At 41.3% G+C, this 21,466-nt stretch overlaps 1 protein-coding gene across 1 annotated transcript in view; it reads left to right on the plus strand.

Annotated features, from left to right (window-relative positions):
- The window catches only part of ush2a (Usher syndrome 2A (autosomal recessive, mild)), a gene marked incomplete at both ends in the record, with an annotated part of 210,615 nt that overhangs the window by 87,022 nt on the left and 102,127 nt on the right, over positions 1-21,466 (plus strand). Inside the window, 5 exons of the mRNA XM_079385784.1 lie at positions 2,599-2,761; positions 3,804-3,951; positions 5,906-6,057; positions 7,538-7,685; positions 19,896-20,084. Coding sequence (XP_079241910.1) covers positions 2,599-2,761; positions 3,804-3,951; positions 5,906-6,057; positions 7,538-7,685; positions 19,896-20,084 — 800 coding nt within the window. The remainder of the gene's footprint in view (positions 1-2,598; positions 2,762-3,803; positions 3,952-5,905; positions 6,058-7,537; positions 7,686-19,895; positions 20,085-21,466) is intronic.

Here is a 21,466-nt window from a genome sequence, read left to right on the forward strand (position 1 = left end):
GCTTAACTGTCGATATAGTTCGCATAATCATCGGTAAAGTGTATTCTGAGATCTGAGGACTTATATCACTGTATTAGTTAACTGAGGCCCATTATGTCGTTGGGGAATCCTGGAGTGTGGCGTATGAGGGGAACCCCAGTATTACAGCACAGCGTCACACAAGCCATGATACAAAGTTACAGAAACTAAGCAACTGAAAGCAATATATGTCTTCCTCAGATGTAATGTTAGTTCTGTACTTCAGCGTTGGGTAAAAGAGCATTATAATCTCCTTTGTGTTAGAGAAAGCTGCTAACATGTAGGCTACGGGAAACAGAGAAGATGTTGAATTAATCAGCGTTTCCACATGTTTATACTGGCCCCAATAATCAAAACTTCTACTTAGCGCTTGCTCCATTTCTGCAAATCAGTTTTTGTAAATTAATGACTTGATCCACATACGGCCTTCATCACAGCCGCTTGCGCCACCTGCTGGTGAGCGGCGGACATCAGCTGGAGATCATGCATCGGTGCTCTACTGCTATTCCTGCGGGTCCCGGATGTGCAACGCTGAATTTTCTGCCGAATTTTAACCACTGAATTTGTGGCAGCGAATTTGGAAAGTGAAATAAAATGACCGAAATTTTCCTGTCGAATATTATAAATCGTATTTTTAAACGGACTGAATATTTTGGAAGTGAATTAAGGAAGGTGAATATGAATTATTGAATTTTTAATTATGAAAATGTGTGTGAAATATTTTGAATTGGAATATTCACAGCTTAAATAAACAACTATGGCTGTGTCCAAATTCAGGGTCTGCATCCTCCTTAGGATCCTTCCTACCCGGTTGAAGGAGGAGGGATCCTCCGAAGTCCGCAAAACCCGGAAGTCGGTGTTTGTGAATTTGGACAGCCTACCCTTCTTTCAGTTCCCTCCCTTACCCGTTGCTCATATCCTGTCGCCTAGCAACCGTGACAGCGCCAAGCAAGAGGCGGGAAAATGGACAAACAAAGAGTTATTCTCCTCATTTTAATTATTTTGGAAGAAATAAAGCAATTAAATTAAATACTTTCTTTGCTCGTTGTCGGAGAGTTTTTTTATATCAGACTACAAGACAGTCACATCCAGGTAAGCCATTATAGCCTATTTTTATTTGTTTTTAAGTATTCTACTAATTTCTCCTACAAATTCATTGAGCCGAAGCATAAACTTTAGCTTGTTTTGTCAGAGAAACTCCTCTCCCACTCCGCTACCGCTCGCTTCGTCCGCCATTACGCTCTGCCGAAAAGAATTATGGGATAGGTAGGACGGGAAAGGATCCACCACACCCATCCTTCCAATTCGGGGAAAAGGAGGACGTATTTGTGGGCCGCATTTGAAGGATCCTACGAATTTGGACAGCCTTCGTCGCGGCGCTGTGACGTAACATCCTTCAAATGAGTACTCCGAAGGATGCAGACCCTGAATTTGGACACAGCCGATGTTACATTTCAGGACCTAAAAATGCAAGCCCTGGAAATATAAGGCATTAAAATGCAAGCACTGTTAATTGCAATGCATTTTTTTTTTCGATTTGTGGAATTCAGCATGCTTTATGTTTCAAAAACTATTGTCATTATTCTGCTTCCATAAATAAACACTTTTACTGTGGCATTTTACTCAAAACATCAATACAAGTAAACTAACGTAAATGTATTTTGTTCCTGTCCTTGCCTTGTGTTTCTAATTTCTATTTACATATGAATTAATGTGAAATACATAGAAATAAACTGCTAGTATATTGTCCTTTTTTTCTGTTTGTTTAGATTGTAGCTGACAATGTGGTATTTAAAAGTTTAAAGCTGTCCTACTAACTTTTCCCACTTTAAAGTAATATAAAGTCAAATAAAATATATATAACAAATAAATAAATAAAACGAAGTAATCCTCTTTTTCTAGAAGTGAACTCCTCAAAATTAAATTAAATTAATAATTGTCTCTTTTTTTTACCACTGTTTTGTTAAGAGTGTCAATAGAGAACAGTCATAAAATGTCAACATTATCTTGATTTTATAAAGTAAACCACTAATTGAAAAGTATATTTTTGTAGAAATATCTAGAGCTACTGAACAGTTTCATGACCTTTTACAGGGCTAGTAATGTCAAACAATAAATCTGTCAGCCCTGTTACTTAATAGAAGAATATTTACAAAATTGTACTTTAATAATCTCTAAATCAGAAAATGCATCTGAAACAATCAGACATGAACGACAAAATACACACAAAGATGAAGAACTCTTTGTCTTTAAGTTTTTCTTTTCTCCTCTCAGTCGTCCTGTTTGATTTTGTCTTTCAGATAGATCCCTCAGTTGATAGCATTGTCCTCTGTTCTAAATTTAGCCATTAGAAAGTCAAGCTAGAGAGTGAAACGCTCACCCACCAGGCTTTCCTATTTCTGTCCGCACGTCCTCGGACAGAGTTATCATGATCAGGCTTATTAGACTCTGTCCGGGGTCTGGGTGGTCCACTGGTTTACCTGCGATTGCTGCTGGGCGTACATGCAGCTCTCGTAGGGGAAGTACAGGGGTCATGTGACAGGATATCAGACTCAGTGTTTTGTCTCTGGTGTTCTTCAGGTGGGCTGCTCCAATGGAGGTGAACGGCCTGCTGGAGTTCTACACGCTGTACCAGTCTGCTTTAGGAGAAGAGCAGGCCGTCGTCTATAACAGCTCTGAGCTTTTTGAGGATTATACAGTGCGGAACCTCGTCCCTGGATCAACCTACCTGTTTCAGATAGCAGTGCGTTCCTGCTCACTCTTTCACCATACACACATCTAAATGAGAAAAGCAGAATATCATGTAATTGTGACTTTCAGTTCATTTTGTCTTTTAGTAAAGTTATTAGAATGAGGCTTTAAATAGGCATATTGAATTTTGCATAAAATGAACATTGTCACTTCAGCACACTAACTTTAAACTTTCATTACTCACTGATTCAGACCTTTAAACATATCATACCAAAAACTTTCATTTTCATTTTGTATCATTTATCATTAATAACTTTATCAAAAATCATTTTGAAAACGTTATTAATGTATTATTTATATGCCAAAGAAACTAATAATCTTTTACATTTTTACAGAATACTACCTGTTTTTGTTATTGTTTTATTTGTATTTTCTCATCTTATATCACTTATATTTTCTTTGAATTATTATTTTTTGCTTTACCTAAATGTGGTTGTGCTATATTTGTCTGTTTGTCTGTTTTTATTAAAAATGATTGCACAATATAGAAGTCATTTTGAAGTGTGCTAATTTTTTCATATTTTCTATGCTTATTTTTGGGGAAAAAATGCTGCGTATACATTCTAAAAAGAATTAAGATTTGAACGGTAATATGGGTTAAAATCAGCATACAGACACAAAACTTTCTTACTGCTTGTTACTTAAATTTTTCACTGATTTGGATCTGATATCATAGCAATATAATCAACTTTGTAGATGTAATAATCATTTAAATTATTAGAGAATATAAAAATAAGTTTTGCTTGTGTATTTATGTGGTATTTACTATAAATACATAGCAAGACTAGACTGGATCTGCAGAATTTTTTCACATTTTTTAGGGCTGATTTTAAGGGAATGATAAATGTGATAAATGGAGCTGAGAGTATTACAGTCTTCTAATTCATCATCTAATTAACCAAATAAAAAAATACACTTACAAGGAAGAAGATATGTATAACTATTGCAGAGCTGTTTTCATTTTAAATCTTTTTAAAGTTTATGTTTTATGTTTGACTGATGATGCCACCTGAAGTTTGTCTTTTGACCTGCAGGCTTGCACGGGAGGTGGATGCACACTCAGTGACCCCAGCGTCGCCCACACTGAGGAGAGTTCACCAGAGGAAGTGCCTGCCCCCAACATCTTGTCACTCTCCCCACATTCCCTCAATGTGTCCTGGACCCCCCCTCGCAAGCCCAACGGTGAGTGGGGTTAAAACTAGTGCCCGGCAAAGGTGAATTCATATTCCAAATGGCCGTTTAGTTAAGGGTGCTTCATGTTTAATGATGGGTTAGCACATAGAGAAGGGGACAGGAAAAGAGGAGCACTTTGTGTGGCGGTGTGACTGGGAGCGTGTGAGAGAGCGAAACAGAGGAAAGGAGGGTGCTGCGTTTTAAGTGGATGAAAAGTGCTCCCTTTTGACTGATGCTGTGAACTGCAGCTTTAGCAGCGGTGCAGCAGCAGGTTCATTCACTCAGCCTGAGCACCGGATGGGGTCACCACTGCGGCCCCTGCGTTTGAGAGCAGATGCAGATTAGGAGAAGTGCTTCTGGAATTCAATTCTTTACTTTTTGCATTTTGGTGAACATTAATTTCCATGCAATTAACATCTACTGTATTTAAGTATGCATTTATAAGTATGTATATACATTGTTGTTTTATATAAAGAAAAACATTAGTTTACACAGTACAGAAAATGTTAAATAAATTATTTGCTATTTTTTGTGTATTCATAAGGGTTATTTAGTGAACTTAATATTTTTAGATAGATAGATAGATAGATAGATAGATAGATAGATAGATAGATAGATAGATAGATAGATAGATGTTTATTACCTATTATTATTAAATTAATATGCTTCATTATACCTATTAATCGTGTGAAGATATAAACTGTAATTTTAGTCCAATTGAATCCAAAGAAATTGTACAATAAATTATAAATGTACAGTAATAAATTCTATATATATATATATATATATATATATATATATATATATATATATATATATATATATATATATTATATTTATATTATGAAGCATGATTAAGTAAGGCACAATTAATTGAACACTGCAGATTATGTAGTTAAATTATTTATTTAATTAATAATTATTTTTTTGAAGGCACAATTGATTGAACACTGCAGATTATGTAGTTAAATTATTTATTTAATTAATTATTTTTTTACATTGTATATTTTGAGGAGTTTTCAAAGCTTTCCACATTTTCAAGTACGGAATTAAAAAGTAAAATAATTATTTTAAATAAAAACTTGATCTTGTCTGAATGTTTAATGCTAAATGTTAAAATAAACATTTTAATGACATGCTATTTTTTAAAAACACAGAATTAATGTGCACTTAATTAATTACACAATCTGAAAAGTATGGATCAAATCTCCTTTTGGCAATGATTATAGAAAACACACAGCTTTTATTATTTTATGTATTTTCCATCTCAAAACCTAGTCAGTGTATTATTATGAAATTGTTTCAAATTAAATTTTAAATAAATGCACAATAAAAATGCATTTTTGCATATTTCAGATATTATAATAAATATATTTGTGCATTTTTAGGCTTAGTTAAAGCTCGATGTAATTGTTTCATATTATTTCGCTGTGCACTGGGCCAGGCTGAGTTGTCCTTCTTAAACCTTTTAACTGACCGGTCCATCTTGAGGGGTCCCGTGAGCAGCTATAAAGAGAGCAGGAGCAGTATACGGCTGTGTTTACATGTTTTACAGCACTCTTTCCCTAATGGTCGGCTTTAACAGAGGGCTTTAAACAAAATGGCCAGTTTACATCAGGGCATGTGAGGAAATCAGTGGAGCAAACAGTGTTTGGGTATAAAAACGTGTCTTGGAATAAGGGTTTGTGATGGAAGGAGAATTTTAGCCTTCATAGCAGAATTACAGTGAATGCTGCATGTTCTTTTTGATTTTTAGCTATTAATGAATTTCTATTCATTTTATTTTGGTTGATGTTTAGGTTACGTCCTTAAAGGCGATGTATGTTTGACTGTAGTCAACAATAATTTTGGTACTTTAGAGACTTGCGAGAGGTTTACATGTCTAGCACAACCTGTATTCCCATGTACGCAATCACACAGCTATCGCCCATATGCTAAACGTGTATTAATTTCCTCCTCACAGGTGTGATTAGCAGCTATGGTCTTTGGATGGATGGCACGCTGGTGCAGAATTCATCCCTTATGGGCTTCGAGGTCGGTGATCTGTCCCCATGGAGCCTCCACAGCTTCCGTGTGCAGGCCTGCACGGCTCAGGGCTGCGCTCTGGGGCCCCTGGTGAGAGTCCACCACATTTACATTATGTTAATGCCTCCTCTGCGTGTCAGATGGCAGCTCAACATCATAAAGGTGATCGATTCACTCTGTTCAATAAAGCACCTTCTGCTCACGCTTGACATTTGGTATAAATGCCACTCTGGGCTGGTTACTGCTTTGATGGGCCATATTTGGGCATTTTTCCAATATGTGTGCAATATTTAGTCAAATGGCCAGTTCTGCAGACACAGCAAAAGTTGGAGTAAGCAGCGAGAGGTTGAGTGGCTGTGGTGTCAGGGTAAGAAGTATCTGATCATTTAGTGGACAGATGGTGGGAAAAAAAAGTGCAGTTTGTGAATTTTATTTTTAATTCCTGTTGTGTTTTTTACTAAAATAATGCCTTTTAACACTGTTGCAAAGTATGGATTTTAAGTGAGTTTAATATAAAATTTCAGTTCAGACAGTGTGAATTGTGGCTTCAACCTACACTACTATTTCAGTTATGGAATGTCTCTTTTGCTTATTAAGGCTGCACTTGATCGAATGTACAGTAAAAAGAAATCACAAAAGTAAAATATTATTAACATTTAAAATAGCATTTTTCTATTTTTTTCAGCATTTTTGTTTTGTAACAATGTGAAAGTCTTTGCTGTTACTTTTGATCAATTGAATGTATCTTTGCTGAATAAAATTATTCATTTAATTTAAAACAACAACAAAAATGTTACTGATCCCAAACCTTTGAACAGTTTATTTTTTCAAGTAAATGGCAATATTCGTTTCGTTTCACATGGACTATTGTAATGTCAGTAGAAAAACTAAATTACTTCATACAGAGATCTAATTATTACATTTTGATTGAACAAAGACAAACCATTTTTGACTAACATGCACTGATGAATAGAAACTAAAAAGGGTCACTTTATAATAATGCATTTCATAGATATAATATTTGTACTAAATTTGCTTAAATGTTCCTAAGCTATGTTGCTTTATATTGCTATGCTGCTAATCTTCAGGTACTTGTGTGTGTGTTTTTGTTTTATATACCGGTGGGGACTTAAACCTGAATACACACAGATTCATGGGGACTTGTGTCACGGTGGGGACTTAAATTGAGGTCCCCATAGGTAAACAAGCATATAAATCACACAGAATGAAGTTTTTTGAAAATCTAAAAATGCAAAAAGTCTCCTGTGAGGGCTAAGTTTAGGTGTTGGGCAATAGAATATACGGTCTGTACAGTAGAAAAACCATTACGCCTATGGAAGTCCCCACAAGGATAGTGAAACAAGTGTGTGTGTATGACTGGGTATCACATGTGTATTCATGTGTGAGTGGTTTTAATTGGACATCAGTGCTTAATTTCGTTCCAGCTCATGTGTCATGTTTTGGGATGACAATAAAATCCTTGAAATACTTAAAAACATCCTTGAATCCTTTAGATTTCATGCTGACTTTGAGTAAAACTAAATGCTTAATTCTTTCTTTCTGTTGTCAGGTGGAAGGCAGGACTTCAGAAATGCCTCCTGCTGGTCACGTGACCCTGTATGTCCTCAGCGAGACTCCATATTCAGTGCGAGCCAAGTGGGAGGCCCCAGCTAAAGCCAACGGCAACCTGACCTACACAGTCCTCTTCACCGGGCCAGGTAAATCAAACTTAACCGCTCCCTTCACCCCTCCACATCCCCCCTCAGTTCCTTCGAGTAAACGCAACACTGCCTCCCTGCATGCTGCCTCTGCGCCTTTTATTGACTTCTACTGTTTTCCCTTTGTTTGTTTACAAACAAAAATGCTGAGAGGTCAGCGAACCTTAGCACGCCCTGCTTGCGCAGTAATGGGCTTAAATGAATTGTTGTCTGCCTCCATTTTGCTCAGGCTGGGTGCTAGGTGCTATTGTGGGCCAGAAGGGCTGCAGGAAGACACCCGCGCTCTTCTCCTCTCATTCTTCACAGGATGAGAGCGGACAGGTTTGTTAAAAAGCGTAATGGCACGCTCAAAAGGAATCTCCCACTGCTTGCTGCCCTGATCTCTGCTGGAGCTTCCCTTATGCTGGTTAGAGGATAAACGTTTGCCGTAATGAGAGGGTGAGGGGTGCAAACACACGTTCTCTTTGTGAATCTGTCAAGCTCATGAATCAGGTTCTATGGAGGTATGGAAATGCAGATGTGAATGCTTGTCAAACACATTACAAGTGTGAAGTCACATTGTACAGTACATACTTAACATGCATTCTTAATGTCTATGTTATTAGATGTATATAGCTTTACTGGGTCCATTATCTAATGGTTAGTACATGTTGAGCTGTGGTGCTTGTGCAAGTAATGCAAGTTCGAATCCAGCTTACAACATTTCCAAATCCAGTTAAAGTAGCAAAAGGCCATAAATATACATTAACATTTAAAAGTTTGGGGTCAGTTAAATAGTTGAATACTTTTCTTCAGCACAGATGCATTAAAAGGATCCAAAGTAAATATAATTTCTGTATAAATTTTGTTCTTTTGAACTTTGTATTCTTCAAAGAATCCTGAGAAAGAATCTTGGTTTCTACAAAATATTAAGTAGCACAACCGTTTTCAGCATAGATAATAATAAGGAATACTTCTTGAGCATGAAATCTCAGGATATTAATGATTTCTGAAGGATTATGTGACACTGAAGACTGGAGTAATGTTTGCTGAAAATTCAGCTGCGTCCTGAGAACGCTAGGGGAATGCCTCCAGCGTGAGCGGCTCTGAATATTGTGTGTAACCCATCCAAAGGATGGGCGAGACGTCACGGACGGGGTGACGTAATGACCAGCTGGTATAAAAGCACTGCGGTGAAACCGGCATCAACTTTTTGTCATTCACCAAGCGCTCTGTGTGATTGTCTATCAATCTGTTGTGAGTCTTATTTGGTGTTGTTTGTCCATCTTATAAGCTCCATAAATGCCAATGAGACATTATAAGGGTGAGAGCAGCGTGCAATACAAGCTGTGTGTCCCTCCCTGCAAACGTTACATCACTGCAGGTGATACACACAGCTTGTGTGCGTTCTGCTTGGGAGCTGTCCGCATTGCGATCTCCTTCCAATGCACGTGCTTCGCTCCCGGAAGGCTCTCTTTAATGAGAGGGGAGCCTTCACCAGCGTTCCCCGCGGTGCTGGTCGGCGTTGACGCTCGTGGGGTTCGCAAGTGGATCTGTGGGAGGGAATGGAGACGGGCGAGTCCTTATCTCCTTCCCCACCCATCAGATTCGGCAGCCGTTCTCCGGGATCGGAAGCCCGCTTTCTGCGAGCGAAGCGTTCACCTCCAAGACGGAGCCTGCCATTTTTCCCCAATCTCCACACCGAGGTGTCGAGATCGAGGGCAATATCTTTCGGCCCGCATCTTCATCCCCTCTTCAGATTACTACAGTAATGTGGGGGGATTGAATGATTGCAATTATAGAGCGATGCCTCGGGTGGAACAGACGCTCGTGAGCTATCTGTCCCCTGGTGTTGCGTCGTCTCTAAAGGCTCCGTCCTTGCCTTCCATGCCTTTGCGTACAACCTCAACGCTGGTAGGCAAGGGGTACGCAGCGGCAGGTCAGGCTGGCGGGTGCCTGCACACTATGTCAGCGTTGCAGGCATACCAGGCTGACCTACTTAAAGAGCTGGATGAGCGCGAGGCCATGAGCTCCAATGATAGCACGGAGCTCAGGAGAACCGCTGATTTGGCTCTCCGCGCCACCAAGGAGACCACCCGTGCTATTGGGCGGTCTATGGCAGCCATGGTGGCAGCGGAGAGGCATATGTGGTTGACCCTGTCTGACATTAAAGATAAAGACAGGGTCTTCCTATTGGACGCCCCGCTTGCGCCTTCTGGCCTGTTCGGCGACGCCGTCGATGCCGTCGTCCACAGGTACCAGGAGGCCCATAAACAAGCAGCAGCATTTCAGCAGTTCCTGCCTTGCCGCTCTTCAGTTCAGGCGGCTGATGGATGGGAGCAGCCCCAACCGCGTGCCAGCTCCTCGTGCAGGGAGGCACCGAGATGGAGCGTCACCACTCGCGCTCCTCCGAGTCGGGACCGAGGTGACCTGCGGGCCGTGCTTCAGGCCAAGAAGGCTTCGAAGAAGCCCTGATGCCCATGGCCCAGGGCTTATGAGGGTAGCCCCCACTTGAAGGGAATGGTTTTCACCGCGGTTCCCAGTGCCTGTTCCTCGCCAGTGCCCTCAGGAGGTCGGTCTGCCAACCCTGGTGCTCCAGGGCGCAGTGATCTCCAGCGAGCATACATCTCAGTTTTTTCCGCCCGGAAGCACGGGACTGAGATGCTCGCCACCCCTTCGGGGGTCTCTAGAGCAGCTAGCTGCTCTGATTACACCAGAGGCCAGTCTCGAGAGACTGGTTCCCTTAATAGACATTTTAGCAGCACGGAAACTACTGCCAAATGTGTCTCAGTTGGTCCTGCACACTGTAGAGAGAGGCTACAGAATCCAGTTTTTGGCCTCGATATGCGGGCCACTCCAGGCTCTTCCATCCTCTCGCCCTAGATGTGCTCCGCAGGGATACACACTGAGCAGGCACTTGGAAGTCTGGCGGCGTGGGTATCTCGTTCCCCTAGCGTTCTCAGGACGCAGCTCGAGTTCCTGAAGAGGAATGCCTCAGGTTACGTATGTAACCCTAGTTCCTCGAGGTCATACTTCCAGCATCCCTGGCAGCGCTTGCTTCATTCCTGAAGCTGATGCCGGTTTCACCGCACGTGCTTTTATACCAGCTGGTCATTACGTCACCCCGTCTGTGACGTCTCACCCATCCTTTGGATAGATTGCACACGATATTCAGAGCCACTCACGCTGGAGGCGTTCCCCTAGCTTTCTCAGGATGCAGCGTCTCGTTCCCTCGAGGAGCTAGGGTTACATACGTAACCTAAGGCGTTTTCCTATCACAGAAATAAATTACATTTTAACATGTATTCAAAAAATTGTAAATCGTAATAATATTCCACATTATTACTGTTTTTTTTTCCCTGTATTTTTGATCGAATAGTCCTGCATTGGTGAGCTGAAGTGAGTTCATTTAAAAACATTTTAAAAATCATACTAACCACATACTTTTGAATGGCAGTGTATATAAAAAAGAGCACACAACTAAACCTTTTTCCTTTATTGCTCTATAGGGCTGATTTTATCTATTTTTAAGATTAAATTTGCATTCATATACTGTCAGTACGTGAATGAATTGAGTGTAATGCTGAACCCTGTGTCCCCCGTTCTTTCTTTCACATATCCTGCTGGTAGGCATCCAAAACTCTGTGTATTCCTGGTCAAAGTCCAGCCAGTCTCAGATGAAAAGACTGACCTGCACCTCTATGTGTCAGCACTTCTTTTTGTCTGCCAGGCCAATAGAATAGATTGTCTCTCTCCATTAATCAAGAGTTCATCTGTACATTTTACAGATTCTACACATTTAATCCTGCCAACAGACCTGTGTGTGCGTGTTACAGTATGTGTGTTTCACTACAGCCTACCCTAAATTAATACATTGACATTTTTATACTGCATAATCATCTGTGATCAGCAAATTATAACCCATAATGTGCTTGTTTGTGAAAAAAAATACCAAAACAGAGGTTGATTCACAGACCACCATATTACTCCGTCAGCGTCTAATTAAGCTGAGCTCACCTGATCGTTAATATCAGCGAGAGATTGCTTACAAAGCAATCAGCCAGCCACTTTGATGGACGCAGTCCTTACTGTGTATACACTTCTGCTGTTAGTCTGGATAAATAAGAATCAAATTTGTCAGAGATTTGCCATTCAGCTGTCGTTTTTTTCTGTGTGTCATTGATTTATATACTGCTGAATATGTAACTTAATATACCAGCTGTTTGCTGTAGATACTCTCGGGTTGAAGGTTAATGTATTATTATTATTATGAATGTTTCTATTGAAATAACTTAATTTTATTTAAACTCACAGTGAGCTCACAGTGACTTAGAACTGATTAAGACAGTTGTGTTTTCCGATATGATTTTTTTTTTTTTGGATGAAAATGTAAATTTTGTCATCATGTACTAACCGTCATGTCATTCCAAACTTGTATGCATTTCTTTCTTATGTTGAACATAAAAGATATTTTGAAGAATACTGGTAATCAAACAGTTGTTGGTCTCCATTGACTTCCACAGTATTTATTTCCCTTCTTCAAAATTCTTCAAAATATCTTCTTTTGTGTTCAACATAACAAAGAAACTTATTTGGAATAACAGGAGGGTGAGAGAATGATGACAACATTTTCATTTTGAGATGAAATATTCCTTTAATGCAGTGTTTTATGATCAGGCACAATTAATTAAACTCAGAACAAAATATTGTAAAGAACTTAATTGGTTAATGGCACATAAAGTATGAAGACATTTTCAAACAAGCTACTTTAAACTGTATCTTATACTTGAATAGATGGCAACTTTGATGGACACAGGCCTTACTTTGTCTACTTCTGCTTCTCATATGAATAAGTAACCATTGCCATTCATACATTGTTTTCTTTCACTGTATCATTGAGTTGTATACTGCTGAATCTGTAACTTAATATACCAGCAGTTTTCTATGGATCCTCTTAGCTTGCAGGCCAATCTGAGGTAGTGTGTAGCCCAGTCAGACTTAAAAGTAGCTATCTTTCAAGCAGGACGAGCATCTTACGGACTCAAGATTGTAATCTCCCAGTACAAGCAGATGGAAGTGACCTCTCACAAAGGCAGCCACGTCCCCCCTCTCATAGAGCAAGAGCTTTGAAGTATTCTTCTGAGCAGAGAGAGCAAGATTATGATGTGCAGGGGGATTGATTTGAGAGAGCGAGATCACTGCCAGTGGACTCTTCCAACCAAACTCCTGCTTTCCCTTTGCCTTGCCGCGCGCACATTTGTTGTTGCTGTTTTCACAACGCTACCTCTGATGGAGATGATAGCTTACGTTGAGTGTGAAGTAGTATTTTTATGCTTTTTCTTTGCTTCTTTGATTATATCATTGGCTCCAGAGGGTTCAGCACTATTTATTTTTGTATTATTGTGGAGTGTGTTATTCGAGAAGGGAGGGTTTGTTCGCGCCAGGCTATCAGGGTCAGATCCACAGGCGTTTCACTCTCTCTCGCTCTCTGTCTTTTGTGCCAGGAGAGAAGTTTAAGCGATTTCTCCCAGTGGATTGCTGGAGAATTTATCGGCGGGTGGCTGGCTATCACAGATTAAGGGAAATGTCGATCAGTAATGACCCCTCTACATGTTAGTATTGCAGTAAAGCCAAGCTTTTATGTCAAAAAAATCGGAGTGGGGGCTATTACACATGACAGGGGTGATCAAGGGACTGTGGACCGAGGCTAGCATTATTAAATATTGACTACTCTTGTGATTTATGTAGAGCTTCAGGGAAAAAGTGACTTTTTAACCGTTATATATTCTTTAGTCTCCAAACCCTTCCATTTATCTCTTCGTGGAAATAACGTGAGTGTTGGCTGCATATTTCTTACTCCCAGCTGAAAAAGGGGGGGAAAACTCTTGCCCTTAAAAAATTAGATGGATGCTGTTGTGGCAATTCATTTCAAAAACCGCCAAAAGCAGAAAAGGTAAATTGGAGGCAATTATAAGATTTGACTAAAAAAGGCTGAGCTAGTTGTAGATGACAGTGAATGATTCTTTGAGGGCATGGAGCTCAGATAAATTCATTAAGCATATTTATTTTTGCTTAAACAGGTAATTTTTACAAGTTCTGAGTGTGTTTTTCTTCTTCCACTTGCACAGTAATATAAAACGTCAGCTAAAGACTTAAGCGATGGAGGAGAGATACATTTGTAGGTTTCCAGTCATTGGAGCACTCCGTGCCTATTGATTTCTTTATGATGCTGCATTTCAAGCCCTTTAGATGGGGAAAAGTTGGAGGTTATGAACTCAGCTTGCGCACACGTCTCCCTTCTTCCTCTTCCCGTGAAGGTAGAAGTCTATCTGGTCCAGAGGAGAGGTGAGAACTTGGGGGAATTAATTCCCTTTTAATTTGCAAGCAGGGCCGTATATCCTGCGGTCGATTGCATTACAGTAAGTGGTGGTGGCTGGGGACTTGGAGGCTTGGCACTTGACCTCTTGGTTAATGTGCACACATGCATGGGTCTGACTGAAAGCATTACAGCCAATGAGTGGGAGTGTTGAGAGATGTGTTTGAATTTCTGTGATGTAATATGCTGTAAATTAAAATTATGGTGCCTTATCTTTAGCATGTACTGTTGCTAGAGTCGCGATGTAATGGAAACAGATCTTTTCTTCTGTATTGTCACACATCCAAGTGATTTATTCCTCTTTCACTTCTCTTTGAATGGAAACATTCACACAAAGTTATATTTAAATATCCGTTTTGGCAAGTATTTTTCTGGTAAACACAGTCGGTTCCCTTCCAGGAACTCGAGCTGCGTCGAAACGCTAGGGGAACGTCTTCAGCGTGACAGCGCTCTGAATCACATGTGTAATCTGTCCAATGGAAGGGCGAGACGTCACGGGCGGGTGACGTAATTGACCAGGAAGCATAAAAGCACGTGCGGTGGAACCGGCGTCAGCTTTTTGTCATTCAGCAACCGCTACTCTGTGTGTGTCTGTCGATCTGTGTTGTGGGTCTTATTTAGTGTTGTTTGTCCCTTACAATCACTTGAAATAAGCTCCACGATGCGTGCAAGCACTTGGGCGAGAGCAGATTGCATTACAGGCTGTATGTTCCTCCCTGCAAACGCTACATCACTGCTGGGGATACACACAGTCCGTGTGTGGTCTGCTTGAGAGCAGATCACGCACAGTCAGCTCTCGAGGGAAGGCTCTCTTTGAGGAGTAAGCTTTCACTAGCGGTCCTCGCGGTGCCGGTCCCGCTTCTGCCGCTGTGCTCGTGGGAATCGCACATGGAAACCCACTTCACATTCAAGGTCACGCAGCGATGTCTACGTGCCTTAGACATGTGGAGACGTTCTTGGTTCTCATCTCAGGGCCCGGTGCTGGGAGCTTCTGGTCGCCGCATAATGCTAGCGACGGACACATTCCTCACCGGTTGGGGAGCGATCATGAGTGGCCACCCTGCCCGCGGTCTGTGGAGTGGTCGCCATCTCACATGGCACATCAACTGCCTGGAGCTGCTGGTCGTGCTTCGAGCACTCAAACACTTTCTCCCAGACCTAAGAGATAACCATGTGTTGGTGCGCACTGACAACACAGCGGTGGTCTCTTACATTAACCACCAGGGAGGTCTGCGTTTGCGCCCCTTGTACAAGCTGGCGCACCAGATCCTTGTGTGGTCCCAGGGCAGACTTCGCTCGCTGAGAGCCGTCTACATTCCTGGGTATCTCAATATGAGAATGAGAATGAGCTTTATTGGCCAAGTATGTTTACACATACAAGGAATTTGTTGTAGTGACAGAAGCTCCACAGTGCAACGGAAAGACAGCAACAGGACAGGACACAGATAATAAAAGAATAACACCAATTAACCAAAAGGCAATGTACAAAGCAGCAAAAACGCAATATATAATATAGACAACTACATATGTATGTACAGGTCAAGTATGTGCGAATTAGAAATTAGAAAATAAAGATAAAATTAGTGAGTGTGGTGAATGGATAGTGTATTATAGTTGTTTCTTCCACGTTTATTGTTGAGTGTTCATGAGATGTATTGCCTGAGGGAAGAAACTGTTCCTGTGTCTGGTCGTTCTGGTGCACAGAGCTCTGTAGCATCGACCAGATGGTAACAGTTCAAAGAGGGAGTGTGCTGGGTGTGAGGGGTCCAGAGTGAGTTTACTAGCCCTTTTGCTCACTCTGGATAAGTACAGTTCTTGGAGAGTGGGGAGGGTTGTACCAATGATTCGCTCAGCAGTCCGGACTACCCTCTGTAGTCTTCTGAGGTCAGATTTGGTAGCTGAGCTGAACCAGAGAGTTATAGAAGTGCAGAGGATGGATTCAATGATGGCGGAGTAGAACTGTTTCAGCAGCTCCTGTGGCAGGTTGAACTTCCTCAGCTGCCGATGAAAGTACAACCTCTGCTGGGCCTTCCTGACAATGGAGTCTATGTGAATATCCCACTTCAGGTCCTGGGAGATGGTGGTGCCCAGGAATCTGAATGATTCCACTGCAGTCACAGTGCTGTTCATTATGGTGAGTGGGGGGAGAGCAGGGGGGTTTCTCCACTATCCTCTCCACAGTTTTGAACGTGTTAAGCTCCAGGTTGTTAAGACTGCACCAGACAGCCAGCTCCTTAACCTTCTGTCTGTAAGCAGACTCGTCACCGTCCTGGATGAGGCCGATCAGTGTGGTGTCGTATGCAAACTTCAGGAGCTTAACAGAGGTGTCTTTAGATGTGCAGTCGTTGGTGTAGAGGGAGAAGAGCAGTGGAGAGAGAACGCAGCCCTGAGGAGCTCCAGTGTTGATGTTACGAGTGCTGGATGTGAATTTACCAAGCTTTACTAGCTGCTGTCTGTCTGTCAGGAAGCTGTTGATCCACTGGCAGATGGAGGTGGGGACGGAGAGCTGGGTTAGTTTATTCTGAAGGGTTTCTGTGATGATGGTGTTGAAAGCGGAGCTGAAGTCCACAAACAGGATCCTCACATAAGTCCCTGGTCTGTCCAGATGCTGCAGGGCGAAGTGCAGTCCCATGTTGACTGCATCATCCACAGACCTGTTTGCTCTGTATGCAAACTGCAGGGGGTCCAGTAAGGGTCCAGTGATGTCCTTCAGATAAGCCAAAACCAGTCTTTCAAATGATTTCATGGCTACAGACGTTAGGGGCACAGGTCTGTAGTCATTAAGTCCAGTAATTTTGGGTTTCTTTGGGACGGGGATGATGGTGGAGCGTTTGAAGCATGAGGGGACTTCACACATCTCCAGTGATCTGTTGAAGATCTGTGTGGGCCTGGTGCGTTCCTTCTTTTGTTCTTCCTGAAGACCTGGCACACATCTTCTTCGCTGATTTGAATCGTAGGTGTGGGGGAGAGAGGGGTTGCTGGAGGTGTGAATGGTTGTGTGGAGAGGTGTTCAGGGCGGGTGTGGGGTGATCTTTCAAAACGACAAAAGAACTCGTTCAAGTCGTCTGCCAGGTGTTGATTCTCCACAGTGCTGGGGGATGGTGACTTGTAACTGGTGACATCCTTCATTCCTATCCACACTGAAGTAGGATCACTGGAAGATAATTTTTTCCTGAGCTTGTCAGAATAATTCCTCTTTGCCACTCTGATCTCCTTTTCCAGTGTGTATTTGGCCTGTTTGTACAAGACTTTATCCCCCTTTCTGTAAGCATCTTCTTTGGCCTGACGGAGCTGTCTGAGTTTTGCAGTGAACCATGGTTTGTCATTGTTGTAGATTAGATGAGTCCTGTTAGGAATGCACATATCCTCACAGAAACTGATATAAGATGTTACAGTCATCCAGATCGGTGGCAGCAGCTTCAAAAACAGACCAATCAGTGAGGTTGAAACAGGCTTGTAGATCCCGCTCTGTTTCATTAGTCCATCTTTTAACAGATCTTAATACAGGCTTTGCAGACTTAAGTTTCTGCCTGTAGGGCGGAATAAGATGAACCAAACAGTGATCAGAGAGTCCTAAAGCTGCTCGTGGAACCGAGTGATATGCGTCCTTTGTTGTGTAACAGTGATCCAGTATATTACTGTGTCTGGTGGGACATGTGATGTGCTGTCTGTATTTTGGCAGTTCGCGGGAGAGATTTGCTTTATTAAAGTCCCCGAGAATGATTAAAACAGAGTCCGGGTGTTGTTGCTCACTCTCTGTGATCAGATCAGCGAGTTTCTGTAAAGCTGTGCTCACGTGCACTTGCGGTGGAATGTAAACACTCACGAGAATGAACGAGCAGAACTCCCGCGGCGAATAGAACGGCTTGCAGTTAATGAAGAGCGTTTCTATATCTGAACAGCACATCTTCTTTAACACCATTACATCTGTACACCACCTCTCATTGATGTAAAAGCACGTCCTGCCGCCGCGCGATTTCCCTGTTGATTCTGCGTCCAGATCTGCTGTGATCAGCTGGTAATTAGGCAGATGTAGCACGCTGTCCGGTATGTCGCCATTCAGCCAGGTTTCCGTGAAACACAGAGCAGCAGAGTTAGAAAAATCCTTGGTTGTCCAGGAGAGCAGTTTTGTTGGGTAGAGAGCGGAGATTCGCCAGATGGATGCTAGGCAATGCCGTTCGAAATCCGCGCTGACGAAGCTTCACGAGCACTCCGGCTCTCTTCTCGTCTCGCCCTTCCATTGGACAGATTACACATGTGATTCAGAGCGCGGTCATGCTGAAGGCGTTCCCCTAGCGTTTCGATGCAGCTTGAGTTCCTGGAAGGGAACCAGGTTTACATACGTAACCTGAGACTTTATGTCTTAAGTGAACCGAAACAGCTGAGAAAGAAACCGGATGTGTGTTAGTATTAGGTACGTGCATTTGGCCTATAAATACCTGCAGTGAAGAACACTATTGTGTTATTTTACAATTAATTATTACATTTCTGCACCTGAATACTAGTGTTACTGACTTTATTAGTAACTTTACGTTGTGTTCATCTATGCTTGTAATTTGTGTAATCTTGTTTTATCACTGACTTTATTAGTTCAGCTAGTAGTTTTTGGTGTGATATAAAAGTACTTAAAGTAAGCTTTCAGTAATAAAATGAAAAGCAAACTTTTTTTGTTTGTTTATTTTTTGATCCGATCCGTGACACAAAATCCATACTATGATCCGAGCCGTGAGTTTTGTGATCCATTGCACCACTAATAAACTAATATTTGACTTACTTACAGTTGTATCTGTATATTAAAGGGATCATTTACATGAAAATGAACATTCCATCATTAATTACTCACCTTCAAGTCGTTCCAACTACCACGTTCAAGGCCCAGAAAGGTAGTAAGGACATTGTTAAAATAGTTAATTTGACATCAGTGCTTCAACTGTAATATTATGAAGCTACGAGAATACTTTTTGTGCACAAAGAAAATAAAAATAACGACTTTATTACAATTTCTTCTCTTTTGTGTCTGTCTCGGCCACGCGTTCACGAGAGTACCACAAACTATCCCTTTAAGTAGTAAAGGTAAACGATTTTAAAAGAAAAATTAAGACATTTACAGATGTCTGTGTGTGTCTTTAAGTCTTTTTTGGGTTGTGAATTTGTAATGCAAACACATTTCACTTTGGGAAATTTCCGAATCCTTTCATTGTGTTTTATTTTGATAATGCTTATTACAGCTAAGTATGCGAGCATCTTGGTTATTTTTAATGGATTTTCTTTGTTTCCTATTTTTAATACAGCTCTTTATAAGGCTTTTACCAGATTGACGATATGCTCACTCACTATTTTTTTTCTGCCATTATTTATAAAATTGTATTTCTATTTTTGCCGCTCTATTTTTTCTGTGGATCCAGCTTCCTGTGGGTTGAATCGATGTCTGGGGTGGCAGAGCAATCAATCCCCATTTCTGGATTAAGACCCAGACAGCCAAAGCCTGGGCTTCCCTGTGTCAGCAGGGTACTGCGGTTCACACACACACACACACACACACACACACACACACAGAGTAAAACAGAGTGTCCAGGGTCTTCTCAGTCTAAAAAGGGTCATTGTGCTTAAAAGGTATTTTTTTAAGAAAATACTGTTCCTCTAATTTTTTGGATAAGTTTGATCTGTGAACCAAATGGCCATGTATCATGCTGACACCTTGTTGTCGATGATCCAAGAAAATTGGATCTGTATTTAGGAGCTTATCGGCAAAGTGATCATCATCCAAGTTCCTGAAGATGTCCGCAGCTCACCATGGCTCTGATCCTTTGATGGGCCTTTATATAGATGTTAAATTGCGTCTCTGTGTGTTTCAGGTCAGAACTTCAGCAGTTTCGAAACGCCGGACACGGAGACGAGAGAGCTGCTCAGCACTGGTCAAGAGGGCCAGTGGGTGTCCATAGGAGGACTGCTGCCATATTCTAATTACACTGTGCTGGTGAAGGCCTGTAACAGTCAGGGCTGTGTGGAGAGCTGTCCCACCAGCATTTCTCTCCCACCAGGAGGTCAGTACCAAACACAGATTTCTGTAATAGAACACTATTTATATATGTGTTGTACACAGACTAGGTATACTGACACATGCCACACGTTGATTGTGTTCTTTATAGATTTGCGCAATATAGATTTGATCTGTTTTTATTTAATGTATTGTTTATTTGTTTAATTAATAAATTATTTTTTTATTTGGGGTGGAAGGGGTGCTTGCTTTATTGAATATAGATTGTAAAGATTGACACAGCTAGAAATTCTTAGGAAGAGAAGTCAGAAATGAAATCAAGCCGTACGTGAACCTGTCATTCAAATAAGAATGGCTTAACGTATCTACAGTGTGTCACAAGTATTGCACCATGTGTCTAGAAATATGGGCTTTTTTTGGGTGAAAAAAATAAAATGATTAGATAATGCAATAGGAATAGGTTGGAAGTTAAGAAATGTAAATGATTCTCAGAAATCTCTTAAACTCCACTGGCTGAAACATCAACATCTGCCAGAAAGCTGACAAGAATATGATTAGCGCAGTTAGTTGTAAATCAATATGCAGTAACTCACTGGGATTTTGTACACAGACTAAAATGATGCAATCACCTGCTATTGATTATTTCCTTCCAAAACGCTTCTTCATAAGTAAAATGTGTATTTTTTCGCATATACAATTTAGAAATGCTCTATTTCCATAATATTGCCATGTTCTTCATTAACAGACAGCCTGTAAACTTCAGCCCTGGCTCATCATATCTGACACAGAGCTACAGGCTCTCTGCTCTAATGTTTAATCACATGCCTCCACACGGGCAGAGAGCGAGCTGTTTGATCAGGCTGAATCTTCCAGGCCCCATAATGCTGCTTTGTACGGGGCCAGCAGGGAGACATTGGACATCTGCTGGCTGACAGAGAACAATGCCCGCTGCTGGTGATCTAAAGACATGCCATTTCCTGTCTATGGCAATGGCAGATAAGAGCGTATGCACACAAGAGTAGCCACTATAAGTTTATTGCCACACTAAGGAGCCACACTTTCCCACTGTTAAATTGTTGTTGATTTTAATTATGACTCTTATGGCTCCAGAATGTTCTTTTTTATTACCTTCTCAGGCAAATGAAAGGTAACAACTCATTGGTTAAATAGGTCTTGGTCCATCCTTCCTTTTACTTAATGGTGTGGGAACTTATTAAGCTGATTTATACAGAGAATGGCTGTTGGGAAGCATGTGACACACACTGGGTTATATGTGTTTAAGCGAAGGGTAAATTACCATGGAGGAGATAAAAAAAAAAAAGACAATTTACTGATTTCTGCCTTCCCAACCCCCCGTTGTGTTCAGTGGGAAGGAATGGTTGGAAAAGAGGGGTCAGTGGACCAGTGTTTCTTCAGATGAGGGTGGAT

Source organism: Barbus barbus, assembly GCF_936440315.1.
Source record: "Barbus barbus genome assembly, chromosome: 30".
Lineage (NCBI taxonomy): Eukaryota > Metazoa > Chordata > Actinopteri > Cypriniformes > Cyprinidae > Barbus > Barbus barbus.